This window comes from Pseudophryne corroboree, chromosome 3, assembly GCF_028390025.1.
Source record: "Pseudophryne corroboree isolate aPseCor3 chromosome 3, aPseCor3.hap2, whole genome shotgun sequence".
Taxonomy (NCBI): Eukaryota; Metazoa; Chordata; class Amphibia; order Anura; family Myobatrachidae; genus Pseudophryne; species Pseudophryne corroboree.
In genome coordinates this window covers 18,823,316-18,844,032 of record NC_086446.1, presented here as the reverse complement: position 1 = coordinate 18,844,032, position 20,717 = coordinate 18,823,316, and the positions used below count along the sequence as shown (strand labels likewise).

At 38.5% G+C, this 20,717-nt stretch overlaps 1 protein-coding gene across 1 annotated transcript in view; it reads left to right on the top strand.

The window, feature by feature from the left end:
- Nucleotides 1-5,100: 5,100 nt before the first annotated feature.
- The window catches only part of LOC135054537 (nicotinamide N-methyltransferase-like), a 79,479-nt gene continuing 63,862 nt past the window's right edge, over nucleotides 5,101-20,717 (top strand). The window contains exons 1-2 of the mRNA XM_063957682.1: nucleotides 5,101-5,251; nucleotides 7,628-7,835. Of these exons, the coding sequence (XP_063813752.1) occupies nucleotides 5,101-5,251; nucleotides 7,628-7,835 (359 nt within the window). The remainder of the gene's footprint in view (nucleotides 5,252-7,627; nucleotides 7,836-20,717) is intronic.

Genomic DNA, 20,717 nt, shown 5'->3' with positions numbered 1-20,717 from the left:
AATTTTGGGGAGGTGATAGTATGTGGGGATAACTGGATAAGGGGTGAAAAGATATAAATACTCATCCTTAGTGATTGCTCCCTCGGTTAGGGCTTGCATGAGAAATGATTTGAAAACTTGAACATAGGTCATTGTGGGATTTGAGGAAAGTCTTGAATAAAACTTCTCATTCCCCAATTGTCAGGAAGCCTCTTCTAGATATATAGTCCTATCTTGTAACACAACCCCTCCCCCCTTGTCCGCACTTTTGATGATGATGGTATGATCATCTTTAAGTGCCTTAAGGGCTCGTCTCTCATTGATATTTAGGTTGTCACCCTTTTTAACCCCTTTTTTACTTGCACATAATGAACGAAAATCATTTAATGTTGAGGTATAGAAGGTCTCAATATAAGAGCTTCTATGTTGAATGGGATAAAATTCTGACTTTTTCTTAAAAATATTTTTACTAGCATCAACCTCCTCATATGTATTATCCAAAATATCAAAGACCCTCTTAAATTCTCTCTCATTATCCTGTTCTAAACTATCATTCTCCATTAAGAGTGAATACAACATCTCTACTCCCCTTTGATCATCAACATTCAATATAATAGGTGTGCCTTCAATATCCTGTTTTTTTTAAAGATTTGTTAATAAAGTATCTCTTACGGCACAAATCCCTAGTATATCTATTAAGAGCTACAAAGAGTTCAAATATATCCGGTTTCACAGATGGTGCAAACTTGAGACCCTTAGCAATTATAGATTTTTCATGTTTGCTCAATACTCTGGATGACAGGTTGAAAATACCTTTATTTCTTACCCTAGCCTTACGTTTTTGGTATTGTGTCTTAGTTCCTCCTCTACACCCTCTAGTTCTTCTTGTCTTGACCTTTTGGGGGTATTGGGTTGCAACATCTGAAATCGATTTTGTGTTTCTAGATGTCCTCTCCCTACTCCTAAAAAATCTTTCTTTGACTTCTGTTCAAACCTATGTTCTCCTTCCATCTTATAGGGTTCTTTTGGTCTCACTCCTCTATTTTCAAAAGACCCCCTCCTTTTGTTTTGAAAATAATTCCCTTCCCTTTTAAAACCTCTACCTGTTTCTTGTTGTGATCCTTCATTGCTTGTTGCCCCTTATGTCTATTTGTTTTCATCTCTTGATAACCATATGTTGATGGGGAACTAACTCTCCTATTCTTATTTGTATTAAACCTGTTAGTGGGATTGGTTTCATATTCTTTCGTCCTAGCCTGGTAACCCCCTCTCTCGTTGTTTCCATTTCTATAACCCCTATTGTAAGATCTCACTTGATCTAAATTGTAGTCCTTGTTATCTCTTTCTAACTTCCTTCTTTTGAAAGCAATAAGCGACTGTTCAAATTCTTTAATCTCCGTATTTAGTAACCCATCTCGTTCAACAAAATCCTTATTGGCTACAAAAGGTTTGAGTTGTTCCTGTATCTTTTCAATTTCTCTAGAGAGTTTGTGAACCTTTTCTTCCCTATATTTAATTAAAAGTTTAATAAGGGAGAATGAACATGAGTCCAATATATCGTTCCATTGTTTCGTCAAATCAGGGTCATCCTTAAATGAACATGATTTGTAAATACGTAAACCTCGTGGAATCACTTTTGTGTCCAAATATTTTGTGAGCGTCACCTGATCCCACCAGTGGCGAGTTTCTGTTTTTAATAAGGTTTCTAATTCAAAAAATAATTTGCCAATTTCTGGTGTATCGGTGCCAACATCAACATTATGTATAGTATTATCTGCCATCAACCTCTGTCTCCTTACCAATCTATCTGTCACACTTTTAAACGAAGACATATCTACAAATAGTAGTTTCTTAATCCGCTGCCAGAAACAAAACAGTAAAAACCACAAAAAAGAAAGACAAATAATTCCAGCGCGTCTTAAAACTCCTAAAAATATATAATTATGGTCGTATATGTTAAAAAATAGTAGCAGCTCTCAATTGGACAGTACTGATCTGTCCACCAATGCAGCAACAAGAATTGATAATATGACATACTATCAGAGAGCGCATATACTGTGTATATAACAAATTTATTAATATACAATAAAATAAACACATGCACAAAAAAATGTGTGTATATATATATATATATATATATATATCAATTAATTAAATAATTAAAAAGTCCCCCATGCTGCAGCGATTAGGTTTGGAAAAAACACTTGTATATCCAGATTAAAAGTTCAAGATGTGAAATATGGTCCTGAGTAAAAAAGTCCTGTGCAAAAGAACAAAGCTGATATCTATCGTTAGTGTCCAGCTGTGAGCATATGTATGTGCTCAGAATAGACTCCAATGAGTCACCGGCTTTTGACTCCCGGTAATTGCTGCTAGCAGGCAGCCGAATTGTTTGAAGTGTTATAACTTTAAAGTCCGTAATTTGTGGATTTATAGGACCATACTCGCTGTGCTAATAGGGCCACTTTGCAGTATTGTCCACTATACTCACGACCAAAAGCGTGCCTGTTGATAGTCTGTGGACGGCCCCCGTTTTGCAGTATCAGTCACAGCCGAGTAGTAACACTTCTCCTTAATGCTGGATGCACCTGAAGTTCTCTCAATGGTCTGTTTCCAAACAACCAAGATGATATTGGTAGGTATAAATTGCTGGCAGGATAAGAGGACATCAGAAAGGAATATAGCCCCAGTTCTTATGCGTTTCTCCGCAATTATCCGTGTGCGGTTTCGTCAGAGGATAAAAAGGGGGCTATCTTGCTTGTTATTTAAATGCCAGGGGACCAATCACGTTGCAAATTGCCTCATTGTCACACCTGAATAATCATACAATCTCACATGTGTTTAGTGAATTACAACCATATAGCGACCAATATAACATTGCAGTATAAAATAATTTTGCTATACAGCAATATAAATGTAAGTATGGTAATGAATAATAAATTACCTAAAAAATACCTAAAAAATACCTAATTGACAGAAGACAGAAGTGATGGCACGCAATCACTAAATGTATACAGAAATAAAAAGTCTACCAAATACGATATCCTTTATAAAGCCTCTACTATAGTCTAGTGGTCTAATGCACACACTAGCACACACAGGGTCCCAGGTTCATAATCCTGAACAGATCACAACCTCAGATAACCAACATTTTCTGAACCCTCCACAGATCAATGACTTAAATGCAAAAGAAAATTCCCAAAAAACATCTGTTCAGAAGTGAGTATATTAATTTAATTTTTACATAAATAATATTCTAATAAAAAGAACTAGGAGATCTTGAGCATATAATATACACAATGTTAATGAGTAGAACAGAAAGCCCTTAATTAAAATCAAAGAATGGCCTGATGTTATGATAAAACCTTCAGATAAAGGGTGCAATGTTGTATTATGGCCCACAGAACTATATCTCAAGGAAGCCTAACATCAATTAGTGGACAAACTGTGTTACATACATATTACCTTTATCACCACTGAGAATTTCTCCATCCTCTATAATCAGATCAACAATAAGGCCAAAGCAGACGGCATTATAACAAAACCCGATAATGTATTTCTCCATGTAGCCCACCCCAAGATATCCACGTTTTACTTCCTTCTAAAGATGTATAAATATCTCACCGACCCAATGGGGAGGACAATTGTGTCTGGTATACGGGGTCTCTCCAAACAGGTGAGCATCCTTGTGGATAACATTTCAGGCATCATGTAACAATCTTACCCTTTTATGCTCAGGATACCACAGACTTTCTAAAGAGGATAAACAGCCCCGTACTGAACAACGAACTCATGCTAGCCAGTATAGACCTCAAATCCCTCTATACCATCAGCATTCATCTACAAGGAATGGAAGCCATCAATTTTTCTCAGGGTATAGAAAAGACATCGGACTTCCATAAGTTAATTCTGGATTTACTGGAATTCATACTAAACAGGAATTATTTTGTTTTCAATAAAAATTTTTACTCCAAACCAGGGCACTGCATGCTCATTCATTTATGCAAATCTGTTCATATGGTGGTAGGAACATGTTTATGTCTTCAATGATGCCAATGATGAATTTATCACACTTATACCAATGTGGATTCATTACATCAGTTACATTTTTCTGATTTGGAATGAAACAGAACAGAAATTCCATGACTTCATGATAAAGCTCAACAGGAAATTCACCTATGCCATTCATTTTCTAGACCTTTTACTTAATATTTATGATGAGGGCACTCTCTTTTCTCACCTATATAGGAAGCCAACTGCAACAACAGCCTTCTTCACTACAAAAGACATCACTTTCCACCACCAATACAAGATGTCCTGAAGGGTGAGTTTATAAGATTATGGAGAAATTGCTCCAATGATCTCACCTTTAAAATGAAAAGCAAGTTCTTGGCTATGATATTATGGAAGAGAGGGTACCGTAATACACTAATCAAAAAAGCCAAATACATGGTTGCCAAAACAGCAAGGGACTCGCTTATCTTCAGTGCTGAGAACCAAAATGAAGGTTTATTGATAACTACAGTAACAACTGGAGAGATCGCCGTGATCTCTTATGTTTTATTGTTATTGTATTATATGAATAAGCACTTACTCTTTTTGTTCTTTCTTTTCTATTTTTACTTTCTTTTTTCATCTTCCTTCTCTTTTTCCCTTTTTCTTCTTTTTGTATTCCTCACCTGCTTCCACTCTCTCTCACAATTATATCCTGGTTGGCATATATCTATTATTAGTATTCTACTTTCACTGTTCAAACTACAATTATTTTTTAAACAAATGACTATGGCTTTGAATTTTGATGTCACAATGACAGACCTAATATCTGTATACAGTATGTGTTTGTACTAGAAATATTTAAATTAAATTGCTTAAATATTTGACAATATTTAAATATAAATTAAAAAATAATTAGTATGATGATGTATTCTGCTTTAGGAGATGATCCCATGTCACCTGCATTCCATGACAGCTCCTGAGGCTGATAAACCATTATGTAATAACACTGACATCCTGGTTACTGATGAATATAAATAACTGGATCCTAGTGAATATAAACAGAATTCCTGAGCCAGTAAATGAATAGACGTGAGCGTCAGACAGCCTGTGACACAGTAATACAAGATGGATTCCAGCGCCCATAAATTCTATCCTGTACACGGCTTTGATTCTAGAGAATATCTGGAAACATATTTTTCTAACAAACCAGACATGGTCTTTGGAGATGATACAATTAAATTCCCAATGGAATGTTTACACCGTGCTTTCAGTGAGGGTATGTATATTATACTGACAGTATGTATACTATACTGACCTACTTACCTTAGTGTGAGTGATTGTATGTATATGATTGTGTGTTAGGTAATATACACTGTATTCTCTAATGTGGCAGGGTCTGATGTGTATGACAAATATATTCTCTGTACAGCGCTGTATAAAATGCTCGGACTATAGAAATAAATTGTAATGATGATACTTTATGATGGATCTAAGATTATATATTTCTCTGCAGTTGTTAAAGTGAAGAATTACTTTTTTAATTTGCTAAATTACAATGCCTATGAGTCTGTCTTTGATGACGGAACATGACTGTGTACAGTACATACTGATTGCCATTGAGTGTTAGGAATATATAATTATATCTGTCCACTGACATGTCTATGTAACATACAGTACTGTACTGTACAGTGAAGTAGTTCCTGCACTATAGTGTATTTCAATGGAGACCTCTCACATGCGCAATGGTGATTCTTGCACTAGAGTATTTTATTAGACACCTCATGCATGCCCAACAGTGATTTTTAAAAGCAAAATCTGGTGGATGATCACTGGTAATACACTCGCCAGTAATGCCAAACGCCAGAGACGGATAGATGAGCGGGGCTCCATCTGTATGAATTATGTCATTAGATCTGCCCACTGACGTACTGTAGTTACAGTGTACTAGTGAGGATGGAAGAACCCTGTGTAATCACACTGTCAGATGACAAGGACTAGCAGGGCAAACTGAGCACTTGAAATGGCCTCAGACAAGACCAACTAAAAAGTAGGTGGGGTTGACCAGGGACAAAACTAGGATTTTTGTAACCCAGGACAAGGCAGCAATTTGAACCCCCCCCCCTTTCTGACATTAAATTAATATCATTCCTCCTCGCTACTACACTTTAGACAGGACAGAGAGCACTGCAAACAGAGGGGTCTTACAGTAGGGTGGGGGGATCCCTGTCAGTAATGGTACCCCCAGGTCTTACAGTTGGGTGGGAGGATCCCTGGGAGCCATGACAATCCCAGGTCTTACTCCAGGGTTACAGGATCCCCAGCTGCACAGCACCAGACCCAAGACATGATGCAGGATCTCCTCACCTATGTGTAGCCACCAGCCCATGTGCAAGCTACTGTAACTCACCAGCTGGTTCCCTTGTCAGATGTCATTTCTGGTTACACCCTCTGGGTCCCCCCTCAGAGCTCAAAGTCAGGACAGTGGCAGATACAGGGCCACCATGATGCTACCAGAGCAGGATGTGGGACTATACCATCACTAGGGAGTACGGAGTAGAAGATAGTTTAAGTAAGAGAAGGAAAATCACATGAGGGTAGAAGGCCCAGCTCATGAGAGCTTACATTCTAAATGGGAGGGGCAGATAGACAAGGGTGACACAGATGGGGTAAATAGTGAGTGTGGGAAAGAAGGCCTAGGAGGAGAGTTTGCTGGGCTTGGTAAAGAAGTAAAGAAACAGGTGCAGGGTGTACAGTTTTAGCCCCCCTTAAGCTGCGTGGTCCCCATAACAGAATGAAAAACAATGCTCAAAGTGCTTCCTACCTAGAGTAGAGCTGAGATGGGAAGGGCTGGTAAAACATGTGGGGCCCGGAAGATACAGGGGGTGTGGCCAAATTCTGGTGGTTTGGCCATGCACCTCTTAAAAAAAGGAATGAGAAACACTATGTATACACTATGGACAGGAGCATTCATCCTTCTCTCCAGCTGGCCCAGGCCTCTGCCAGTTCCCTCGTACAAGCCTGTGCCCAGGTAATGAGTTTCTAAATCTGTTTTTGAAGTGCTACAATGCAGCGGCAACACTTTATTTCCATGCCAAGATCTGTTGTGCTTCTCATACAGACTCATTTGCACTCAGATATACAAGTGTTGCATATCATATTACTCAGCACACTCTCCTGGTACGTGCTAGGTGCATTGCATTGTAATAGACACTAGCAGAGGGAACTGGTAACTCACACATGCCAGGCATCAGTGATATCTAAGTGTGGATGTTTCCTAAGAGGTTACATTATGGCACATTATGGACACTTCTGAGGTCTGTAAATGTCTGTGTATGTGCAGGAAAAGTGGCCCCAGTTACTGGAAATGCTGATCAAAGAGGTACTTACATACCTCATACATTACAGTGAAGCAGCATCAGGTGTGTTATGAGGAAGTGGCTTTCCTGTATCTAGGGATGTGCAGGTTCTCACTTGTTTTTGATAACCAATATGATAAATCTGGATAAATCCGAACTTGAAATACATTTTGCAAAAAAAAAAAAAAGAGTAAACCCGCACACCTCTACCTGTAATGTGACATTACAGAATGATGTATAGAGTAGATGCTACATATTATATTACACTGTGTAATCACTGGGGTCTTTCCCTGCAGGTCATATAAAGGGAGACCTTTTGATTGACATCAGTTATGGATCTTTCATTCATCATCTCTATACAGCCAGTGGATATTTCAACCAGATCCTTGTGCTGAAGTGCTCTGAGCAATGTATTATGGAGCTGAACAGATGGATTAACACACGTACCGGAGCGTTTGATTGGTCTCACATAATGGAATATATTAAATGCACAGAAGGAAATAGGTAAGAAAACGTATTTTCCAAAACATCTATCAGTGTAACCCCAGTGTCAGTGCTCAGTAACCTTCTCCACATGCTTCACACTGGGCCTCATTTATCCTGGGATGAGAGAAATATACATGTACAGCTCATGCCATTGGGGTAATTCAGATCTAATCGCTGCTGTGTATTTTCCCACAGTGGGTGACCAGATCCTAACTGCGCATGCATATACACCGCAATGCGCATGTGCGTCAGACAACAACAACAACAGGGATCGTAATTCAGCGACGGGATGGTAGGAAAAATAAATTTTCATGGGCGTACACAAGGTGATTGACAGGAGGAAGCCGTTTGTGGGTGGTAACTGACCATTTACTAGGAGTGCTCTGGAAAACACAGGTGTTCCCCAGCATTTTCAGGGAGGGCGTCTGACGTCAGCTCTGGCCCCAATGGCACTGGAGGAGGAAGGCCTGGGCTGAGCAGGGACTGCACGCACAGAATTGTAGCAGCTCAGCGTACACATAGCATCGCACACTTGCACAGCAAACATACATTCCCCGTGTAGTCTGCAACAACAAAACACGCACCCCAGCGATCAGATCTGAGTGACCTCCATGGTCTCCTGTTATATGTATTTCACCAGACTTAGCTAATATTACTAAACCCATTACTGGAGAACTCTTTCTTTTTAAATAAACAATTTGCCCAAATCCCTGGGTTTCATTCATCGCCTAAATCCATATGGATTCTTCTTCTCTTCTCTCCTGAAGGAGAGCAATAGGTAAAAATAAAATCCATTACTGAGGGAGATTAAGTTGCTCTTTGCAGAATATAGACATGAATTAAAAGGAGCTTTATAGCACATAACCGTCACGAGTCTGGCTGCAGTATGGGAAACCATTCTGTTGGCTGCTCGTTATTGACTTCTTGTGGCCAATGAATGAACATATTATTAAGTCAGATCAATTAAAGTACTGGCATCTACTTTTATAGGTGGGATGCAGCCAGTGGTGGGCTGGGATGGGGGGCAGGGTGCCATCTGCCATCTTAGCTCCTGGGCCACCTGCAGCCACGCTCTGCTTGCACATGGCCAGCTGTGGGAGGTAGGAAGGAGGTAGGTAGAGAGGATGCTCCTTGCTGGGCCGCTCTGCACTATAACACAATAAGAGAAGCTGGCCAGACAGCTCCACCTCCCTGAGTTCCTCTCTCACTGACAGTCAGGTGTGACTACGCATGTGCATCGGGCTGCTGTGTGCTGCTGCTGGGGAGCTTGCCATTATTGGACAAGAAGAGCTGAGCAGCCATGTTAATAAATGGACCTCTAAATGAGGCAGCTATGGAGGGTACAGTCAGGAAAATATGTGGTGCCCCACAAAATAACACTTTCCCTTTTCATATTCACCGTATATAATATATAATATATATATGATATATAATATATATATAATATATAATATATAATATAATATAATACGTATATGATATATAATGAAACTACGTTACATTAGTATGAAAATTCAGTACTGGCCATTAACTACACTGACAATATCTCCATCTCTACACACTAGATACACTTTATCTACTTCAAAGGAATGCTATCATATCGATATTCTCATTCAACCCTTTCGGTATAAGTGTATTTAAAGAATAAATCCAGAAAGATTGCCTTCGAGCAAGCTGGAGGTCCCTATCGCCTCCCCTCTTATCTTCGGGTACATGTTCCACAACATTAAATGTTAAGCCCTGAATTTCGGACCTATGTTTTTCCTGGAAGTGCCTGGGGAGGCTATGATTCTGGACCTTATTCTTGATGTTTCGTAAGTGTTCCTGTATTCTAATTTTGAGACACCTCTTTGTTTTACCAATATTAGAGAGTTTGCAACTGCAATCTATCTTATAGATGACGTAATTGGTATTGCACGTAACAATGGACTTTAGTCTAAAAACCCTTTTAGTCTCATCTTTCCAGCAGAAACTCTTTTTGTCGATGAAGCGGCAACAATTGCACTTATTGCAGGGAAACAGCCCTGCTCTCTTCATGAGTGGGTGTTGGTTGGAATTATCTTCTTTTTTCCGATGTTCTGTCTGTAATTGACTAGGAGCAAGGATACTTTTAAGGTTCTTAGATCTCCTAAAGACAATACTTGGTCTACTGGGTAGATGAGGCCCTAAAACTGGATCTTTAAGTAAAAGGTGCCAGTGTTTATTCATAATACGTTTGATAGTTCTGTTTTCTTGATTGAACTGTGTTACAAATGGTCTCTCTCCCCGGTGTCCATCCTGTATACGATCTCTCGTCATAAAGAGGCTGTTCCTGTCAATTTCGGAAGCACGGGCTTGGTCTATTCGTAGAGTCTTTTCACTGTAACCCCTATCTATGAACTGAAGAACTAATGATGATGACTGTTCCAATATGCATCCATACTGCTGCAGTTTTTCCTAATCCGTATAAATTGGGAATATGGTACCGCGGTTTTCCACCGGGAAAGGTGGCAGCTGTCGGAAGGAATGAAACTATTGGCATCAGTTTTCTTGAAAAAGGTTTTAGTACTCAAAGAGCCATCTTCTTCAATTTTCAAAAGAACATCCAGGTAGTCAATGGCTACAGGGTGTTGTTTGTAAGTAAACTTGAGGTTATAATGATTAATTTGAATGTCATATATAAAACTCGTCAGGTTTTCAACCTCACCGTCCCAGATGAAGATCAAGTCGTCGATGTATCATTTGTAGAATTTGATGTTAGTACATCTAAAATCTCCATCCACATACAGAATTTCATTTTCCCAACAGTCCATATAGATGTTTGCATATGAAGGGGCGAACTTGGTACTTATCGCCGTACCCTGTTTCGTAGACAGTATTTTTCTTGAAATTCAAAATAATTATGGTTAAGGACAAACCTAATACTATCCACAAGGAAATCTCTCTCTTCTCTGCTGACATTATGGTCTAAAATCAGGATCTTACTCACTGCTTCACATCCTTTATCGTGGGGGATGGATGTATAAAGTGCCTGTACATCCACCGTGACCCACCGGTATGTGGATTGCCATTGGAGGTCCCTGAGTGAATTCAGTAGACCGGTGGAGTCTTTCAGGTAGGACAGTTGTTTTTTTACATATGGTTGGAGTTTTAAATCCAGATAATGTGACAAACAGGATGTCAAGGAATCAACCCCTGCCACTATGGGTCTTCCTGGGGGAGGGATCGTGCCCTTGTGCACTTTAGGCAGATGGTAAAAAACTGGAATCCTTGGTTTCTTATTGTACAGATATTCAAATTCTTCCTTACACAGGACACCTCTGTTTTTAGCTGCGTGTAGAAGATCGTAAAGATCCTCTATAAACTTTTCGGTAGGATCACCTATAAGCTGTTCATAGGTTCTAGTATCATTAATTTGACTCAAAGCCTCTTTGACATATGCCGACTTCTCTTGTAGTACCACCGCCCCTCCTTTATCTGCAGTTTTTATGATTATTTCGTCATTATTCTTGAGTTGTTTAACCGCGAGTCTCTCTTGTGGAGTAAGGTTATCACAAAATCTGTCATCCTTGATTTTTAGTTTCCTGAAATCTTCTTTGACTGAGTCAAAAAAGAAGTCTATATGGTTACCTCTAGATTCCACCGAGTAGTACCTGGAAGGTGGTGCTACTAACGTTTTTTTTCTTGGTTCAAAGTCCAATTTCGGCACTGGGTTTTTCAAATAGTGTCTCTTCAAGGTTAAATCACGGACATATTTATTGAGATCAACATATAAGTTTAACTTGTCCACATGTTGGTTGGGAGCGAATTTTAGACCTTTATTCAGTACTGATGTCTGTGGGACTGATAATTTCTTTTCAGTAAGGTTGATGATGCTTGACTGGGCATTTCTCGTAGGAAGTTGATCGCTCTTCTTTTTTTGATGGGCGACCTTTCTTCCACCCCTTGTTCCTCTTCTCCTGGGTGTAGAAGCCTTTTCACCCCCTGAGGGGAATCCAACCTGGTATGTAGATGTTCTCGTTCTTGAAAATGTGGTAGATCTCCCCTCTTTTTTTCCCCTAAAAAAGTCCTTCCTTTGGGGGATACAGACCTACGAAATTCATATCCATTGTTGTATGAGGGTCTTTGGCGTTTACCCACAGGGGATTGATGGTGTTGGTATAATGGTTTCGTCCCATATCTACGTCTAGGTGATTGATAGGAATTTCTTCTCATATAGTAATTTTCACCTTGTCTATTACGGTAGTTAGGAACATATTCACGTCTGAATACTTCATTATCATAATCCTCAGTGACTTTTCTTCGTCTAGCTTGGACATGATAGTCTCTTTGATAGGGTTTATTAGTGACTTTACTACTCCAATCATGTACCTTTCCATTTATATAATCTAATTTATCCCTCGCAAACTTCTTTTGTTTGCGTGTGATGATCTCTTTTTCAAGAGAGTCCAACTCCTGCTGAAGATCCACATCCCTCTTAAAATCCTCATCATCATTAAATTTATTCAAAATAACCTCCAATTCATTGAGATCCACCTCTAAAGTGTCCAACTCTTTCTTTCTTTCTAATATTATAAGTTCCACTAATTTTGCCGCACTATCATCCAATATTTTATTCCAATTTTTATTAAACTCTTCATTGTTAGATCCCATGATTGGAGTTTTATTTAACCTCAGACCTCTTGGAACACGTCCAACTTCCAGATATTTTTCAAGTGTTATGAGGTCGTACCAGCTTTTAAGTTCTCTAGTGGCCAACTTCTCCATCTTATTGAGTAGATGGTAATACTCATCTGCATCCTCCTCAATTTGCTCCATATCCTGTCCTTCTTCTAAGAAAATTGTTTTGCATTTTAAGCTTCTACCTTTGCGGTCACTAAATAACGGCATGTTGTTAAGCTGCAAATGGAGAGTAGCTAACAGAAATGCAAAATATGACCAGAATTACTCTCCCACTGCGCTATTTCAAATAAAACACTAAAATGAATTCATTATATGGCTGCCTGTATCCTCTAAGTTCCCTGTTAGGAGGAACTAAATGTGTGAAAATATGAAACGAAATAGAGGAGATGGCGCCAAGGGAGTTATATCAACGCCCTACCTAAAAATGGACCCTTACAGTACTCTCCGGATAAATTACGTCAGATAACAAATACTAACATAAAAATTTATTAAAACAACATATAAACCCGACACAAATGTTCATAAGTATACAGAGTTGATACATTTACATTTGTCTCACAATTTGAACAATCAGTTTGTAGTGATGAGGAAAAAGCTAGATATATCACTACGATTTCCTCCTTCTCCTTATTGTAGATTCGGAGGTAACATCAGATCATAGATAGATAAATAACCCAACGCGTTTCGTCTTGTTCCAAGACTTCATCAGGGGTAAAATCTACAATTGTAGAATAATAAGTCAAAACAAATGCATAGTAATAAGCATCTTACACTCACATATAACATGACATATTGGTATCAAAAGAAGAAATAAACATAAACCTAAAAATAAGAATATTGATGAAAAAATTATAAATAATAAACGAAGAAATAAATATAATAAAAGTAAAAATAATTTATAAACAAATATGTCTGATCTTTATATAAATAAATTAAGTCCTTGTATGGTTAAACATGTACATGAGTGTATATATACTGGAAACGTGATGTATGTATGAAAAAAATGAATGAGATGAAGAGTTATCAACTTGAAAATGGCCCCACTTGTACACGTCTATATGTCAAGTGGTAACATTTAATAACCAATGATAAATACACCGGGGAAATCTTATGATTTTTAAAGATCATCTGACATTCAATTCCTCTACGTGCACATGATATATAATGAAACTACGTTACATTAGTATGAAAATTCAGTACTGGCCATTAACTACACTGACAATATCTCCATCTCTACACACTAGATACACTTTATCTACTTCAAAGGAATGCTATCATATCGATATTCTCATTCAACCCTTTCGGTATAAGTGTATTTAAAGAATAAATCCAGAAAGATTGCCTTCGAGCAAGCTGGAGGTCCCTATCGCCTCCCCTCTTATCTTCGGGTACATGTTCCACAACATTAAATGTTAAGCCCTGAATTTCGGACCTATGTTTTTCCTGGAAGTGCCTGGGGAGGCTATGATTCTGGACCTTATTCTTGATGTTTCGTAAGTGTTCCTGTATTCTAATTTTGAGACACCTCTTTGTTTTACCAATATAAGAGAGTTTGCAACTGCAATCTATCTTATAGATGACGTAATTGGTATTGCACGTAACAATGGACTTTAGTCTAAAAACCCTTTTAGTCTCATCTTTCCAGCAGAAACTCTTTTTGTCGATGAAGCGGCAACAATTGCACTTATTGCAGGGAAACAGCCCTGCTCTCTTCATGAGTGGGTGTTGGTTGGAATTATCTTCTTTTTTCCGATGTTCTGTCTGTAATTGACTAGGAGCAAGGATACTTTTAAGGTTCTTAGATCTCCTAAAGACAATACTTGGTCTACTGGGTAGATGAGGCCCTAAAACTGGATCTTTAAGTAAAAGGTGCCAGTGTTTATTCATAATACGTTTGATAGTTCTGTTTTCTTGATTGAACTGTGTTACAAATGGTCTCTCTCCCCGGTGTCCATCCTGTATACGATCTCTCGTCATAAAGAGGCTGTTCCTGTCAATTTCGGAAGCACGGGCTTGGTCTATTCGTAGAGTCTTTTCACTGTAACCCCTATCTATGAACTGAAGAACTAATGATGATGACTGTTCCAATATGCATCCATACTGCTGCAGTTTTTCCTAATCCGTATAAATTGGGAATATGGTACCGCGGTTTTCCAGTGGGAAAGGTGGCAGCTGTCGGAAGGAATGAAACTATTGGCATCAGTTTTCTTGAAAAAGGTTTTAGTACTCAAAGAGCCATCTTCTTCAATTTTCAAAAGAACATCCAGGTAGTCAATGGCTGCAGGGTGTTGTTTGTAAGTAAACTTGAGGTTATAATGATTAATTTGAATGTCAGATATAAAACTCGTCAGGTTTTCAACCTCACCATCCCAGATGAAGATCAAGTCGTCGATGTATCATTTGTAGAATTTGATGTTAGTACATCTAAAATCTCCATCCACATACAGAATTTCATTTTCCCAACAGTCCATATAGATGTTTGCATATGAAGGGGCGAACTTGGTACCCATCGCCGTACCCTGTTTCGTAGACAGTATTTTTCTTGAAATTCAAAATAATTATGGTTAAGGACAAACCTAATACTATCCACAAGGAAATCTCTCTCTTCTCTGCTGACATTATGGTCTAAAATCAGGATCTTACTCACTGCTTCACATCCTTTATCGTGGGGGATGGATGTATAAAGTGCCTGTACATCCACCGTGACCCACCGGTATGTGGATTGCCATTGGAGGTCCCTGAGTGAATTCAGTAGACCGGTGGAGTCTTTCAGGTAGGACAGTTGTTTTTTTACATATGGTTGGAGTTTTAAATCCAGATAATGTGACAAACAGGATGTCAAGGAATCAACCCCTGCCACTATGGGTCTTCCTGGGGGAGGGATCGTGCCCTTGTGCACTTTAGGCAGATGGTAAAAAACTGGAATCCTTGGTTTCTTATTGTACAGATATTCAAATTCTTCCTTACACAGGACACCTCTGTTTTTAGCGGCGTGTAGAAGATCGTAAAGATCCTCTATAAACTTTTCGGTAGGATCACCTATAAGCTGTTCATAGGTTCTAGTATCATTAATTTGACTCAAAGCCTCTTTGACATATGCCGACTTCTCTTGTAGTACCACCGCCCCTCCTTTATCTGCAGTTTTTATGATTATTTAGTCATTATTCTTGAGTTGTTTAACCGCGAGTCTCTCTTGTGGAGTAAGGTTATCACAAAATCTGTCATCCTTGATTTTTAGTTTCCTGAAATCTTCTTTGACTGAGTCAAAAAAGAAGTCTATATGGTTACCTCTAGATTCCACCGAGTAGTACCTGGAAGGTGGTGCTACTAACGTTTTTTTTCTTGGTTCAAAGTCCAATTTCGGCACTGGGTTTTTCAAATAGTGTCTCTTCAAGGTTAAATTACGGACATATTTATTGAGATCAACATATAAGTTGAACTTGTCCACATGTTGGTTGGGAGCGAATTTTAGACCTTTATTCAGTACTGATGTCTGTGGGACTGATAATTTCTTTTCAGTAAGGTTGATGATGCTTGACTGGGCATTTCTCGTAGGAAGTTGATCGCTCTTCTTTTTTTGATGGGCGACCTTTCTTCCACCCCTTGTTCCTCTTCTCCTGGGTGTAGAAGCCTTTTCACCCCCTGAGGGGAATCCAACCTGGTATGTAGATGTTCTCGTTCTTGAAAATGTGGTAGATCTCCCCTCTTTTTTTCCCCTAAAAAAGTCCTTCCTTTGGGGGATACAGACCTACGAAATTCATATCCATTGTTGTATGAGGGTCTTCGGCGTTTACCCACAGGGGATTGATGGTGTTGGTATAATGGTTTCGTCCCATATCTACGTCTAGGTGATTGATAGGAATTTCTTCTCATATAGTAATTTTCACCTTGTCTATTACGGTAGTTAGGAACATATTCACGTCTGAATACTTCATTATCATAATCCTCAGTGACTTTTCTTCGTCTAGCTTGGACATGATAGTCTCTTTGATAGGGTTTATTAGTGACGTTACTACTCCAATCATGTACCTTTCCATTTATATAATCTAATTTATCCCTCGCAAACTTCTTTTGTTTGCGTGTGATGATCTCTTTTTCAAGAGAGTCCAACTCCTGCTGAAGATCCACAACATCCCTCTTAAAATCCTCATCATCATTAAATTTATTCAAAATGACCTCCAATTCATTGAGATCCACCTCTAAAGTGTCCAACTCTTTCTTTCTTTGTAATATAATAAGTTCCACTAATTTTGCCGCACTATCATCCAATATTTTATTCCAATTTTTATTAAACTCTTCATTGTTAGATCCCATGATTGGAGTTTTATTTAACCTCAGACCTCTTGGAACACGTCCAACTTCCAGATATTTTTCAAGTGTTATGAGGTCGTACCAGCTTTTAAGTTCTCTAGTGGCCAACTTCTCCATCTTATTGAGTAGATGGTAATACTCATCTGCATCCTCCTCAATTTGCTCCATATCCTGTCCTTCTTCTAAGAAAATTGTTTTGCATTTTAAGCTTCTACCTTTGCGGTCACTAAATAACGGCATGTTGTTAAGCTGCAAATGGAGAGTAGCTAACAGAAATGCAAAATATGACAAGAATTACTCTCCCACTGCGCTATTTCAAATAAAACACTAAAATGAATTCATTATATGGCTGCCTGTATCCTCTAAGTTCCCTGTTAGGAGGAACTAAATGTGTGAAAATATGAAACGAAATAGAGGAGATGGCGCCAAGGGAGTTATATCAACGCCCTACCTAAAAATGGACTCTTACAGTACTCTCCGGATAAATTACGTCAGATAACAAATACTAACATAAAAATGTATTAAAACAACATATAAACCCGACACAAATGTTCATAAGTATACAGAGTTGATACATTTACATTTGTCTCACAATTTGAACAATCAGTTTGTAGTGATGAGGAAAAAGCTAGATATATCACTACGATTTCCTCCTTCTCCTTATTGTAGATTCGGAGGTAACATCAGATCATAGATAGATAAATAACCCAACGCGTTTCGTCTTGTTCCAAGACTTCATCAGGGGTAAAATCTACAATTGTAGAATAATAAGTCAAAACAAATGCATAGTAATAAGCATCTTACACTCACATATAACATGACATATTGGTATCAAAAGAAGAAATAAACATAAACCTAAAAATAAGAATATTGATGAAAAAATGATAAATAATAAACGAAGAAATAAATATAATAAAAGTAAAAATAATTTATAAACAAATATGTCTGATCTTTATATAAATAAATTAAGTCCTTGTATGGTTAAACATGTACATGAGTGTATATATACTGGAAACGTGATGTATGTATGAAAAAAATGAATGAGATGAAGAGTTATCAACTTGAAAATGGCCCCACTTGTACACGTCTATATGTCAAGTGGTAACATTTAATAACCAATGATAAATACACCGGGGAAATCTTATGATTTTTAAAGATCATCTGACATTCAATTCCTCTACGTGCACATGATATATAATGAAACTACGTTACATTAGTATGAAAATTCAGTACTGGCCATTAACTACACTGACAATATCTCCATCTCTACACACTAGATACACTTTATCTACTTCAAAGGAATGCTATCATATCGATATTCTCATTCAACCCTTTCGGTATAAGTGTATTTAAAGAATAAATCCAGAAAGATTGCCTTCGAGCAAGCTGGAGGTCCCTATCGCCTCCCCTCTTATCTTCGGGTACATGTTCCACAACATTAAATGTTAAGCCCTGAATTTCGGACCTATGTTTTTCCTGGAAGTGCCTGGGGAGGCTATGATTCTGGACCTTATTCTTGATGTTTCGTAAGTGTTCCTGTATTCTAATTTTGAGACACCTCTTTGTTTTACCAATATAAGAGAGTTTGCAACTGCAATCTATCTTATAGATGACGTAATTGGTATTGCACGTAACAATGGACTTTAGTCTAAAAACCCTTTTAGTCTCATCTTTCCAGCAGAAACTCTTTTTGTTGATGAAGCGGCAACAATTGCACTTATTGCAGGGAAACAGCCCTGCTCTCTTCATGAGTGGGTGTTGGTTGGAATTATCTTCTTTTTTCCAATGTTCTGTCTGTAATTGACTAGGAGCAAGGATACTTTTAAGGTTCTTAGATCTCCTAAAGACAATACTTGGTCTACTGGGTAGATGAGGCCCTAAAACTGGATCTTTAAGTAAAAGGTGCCAGTGTTTATTCATAATACGTTTGATAGTTCTGTTTTCTTGATTGAACTGTGTTACAAATGGTCTCTCTCCCCGGTGTCCATCCTGTATATGATCTCTCGTCATAAAGAGGCTGTTCCTGTCAATTTCGGAAGCACGGGCTTGGTCTATTCGTAGAGTCTTTTCACTGTAACCCCTATCTATGAACTGAAGAACTAATGATGATGACTGTTCCAATATGCATCCATACTGCTGCAGTTTTTCCTAATCCGTATAAATTGGGAATATGGTACCGCGGTTTTCCACCGGGAAAGGTGGCAGCTGTCGGAAGGAATGAAACTATTGGCATCAGTTTTCTTGAAAAAGGTTTTAGTACTCAAAGAGCCATCTTCTTCAATTTTCAAAAGAACATCCAGGTAGTCAATGGCTACAGGGTGTTGTTTGTAAGTAAACTTGAGGTTATAATGATTAATTTGAATGTCAGATATAAAACTCGTCAGGTTTTCAACCTCACCGTCCCAGATGAAGATCAAGTCGTCGATGTATCATTTGTAGAATTTGATGTTAGTACATCTAAAATCTCCATCCACATACAGAATTTCATTTTCCCAACAGTCCATATAGATGTTTGCATATGAAGGGGCGAACTTGGTACCCATCGCCGTACCCTGTTTCGTAGACAGTATTTTTCTTGAAATTCAAAATAATTATGGTTAAGGACAAACCTAATACTATCCACAAGGAAATCTCTCTCTTCTCTGCTGACATTATGGTCTAAAATCAGGATCTTACTCACTGCTTCACATCCTTTATCGTGGGGGATGGATGTATAAAGTGCCTGTACATCCACCGTGACCCACCGGTATGTGGATTGCCATTGGAGGTCCCTGAGTGAATTCAGTAGACCGGTGGAGTCTTTCAGGTAGGACAGTTGTTTTTTTACATATGGTTGGAGTTTTAAATCCAGATAATGTGACAAACAGGATGTCAAGGAATCAACCCCTGCCACTATGGGTCTTCCTGGGGGAGGGATCGTGCCCTTGTGCACTTTAGGCAGATGGTAAAAAACTGGAATCCTTGGTTTCTTATTGTACAGATATTCAAATTCTTCCTTACAGAGGACACCTCTGTTTTTAGCTGCGTGTAGAAGATCGTAAAGATCCTCTACAAACTTTTCGGTAGGATCACCTATAAGCTGTTCATAGGTTCTAGTATCATTAATTTGACTCAAAGCCTCTTTGACATATGCCGACTTCTCTTGTAGTACCACCGCCCCTCCTTTATCTGCAGTTTTTATGATTATTTCGTCATTATTCTTGAGTTGTTTAACCGCGAGTCTCTCTTGTGGAGTAAGGTTATCACAAAATCTGTCATCCTTGATTTTTAGTTTCCTGAAATCTTCTTTGACTGAGTCAAAAAAGAAGTCTATATGGTTACCTCTAGATTCCACCGAGTAGTACCTGGAAGGTGGTGCTACTAACATTTTTTTTCTTGGTTCAAAGTCCAATTTCGGCACTGGGTTTTTCAAATAGTGTCTCTTCAAGGTTAAATTACGGACATATTTATTGAGATCAACATATAAGTTGAACTTGTCCACATGTTGGTTGGGAGCGAATTTTAGACCTTTATTCAGTACTGATGTCTGTGGGACTGATAATTTCTTTTCAGTAAGGTTGATGATGCTTGACTGGGCATTTCTCGTAGGAAGTTGATCGCTCTTCTTTTTTTGATTGGCGACCTTTCTTCCACCCCTTGTTCCTCTTCTCCTGGGTGTAGAAGCCTTTTCACCCCCTGAGGGGAATCCAACCTGGTATGTAGATGTTCTCGTTCTTGAAAATGTGGTAGATCTCCCCTCCTTTTTTCCCCTAAAAAAGTCCTTCCTTTGGGGGATACAGACCTACGAAATTCATATCCATTGTTGTATGAGGGTCTTCGGCGTTTACCCACCGGGGATTGATGGTGTTGGTATAATGGTTTCGTCCCATATCTACGTCTAGATGATTGATAGGAATTTCTTCTCGTATAGTAATTTTCACCTTGTCT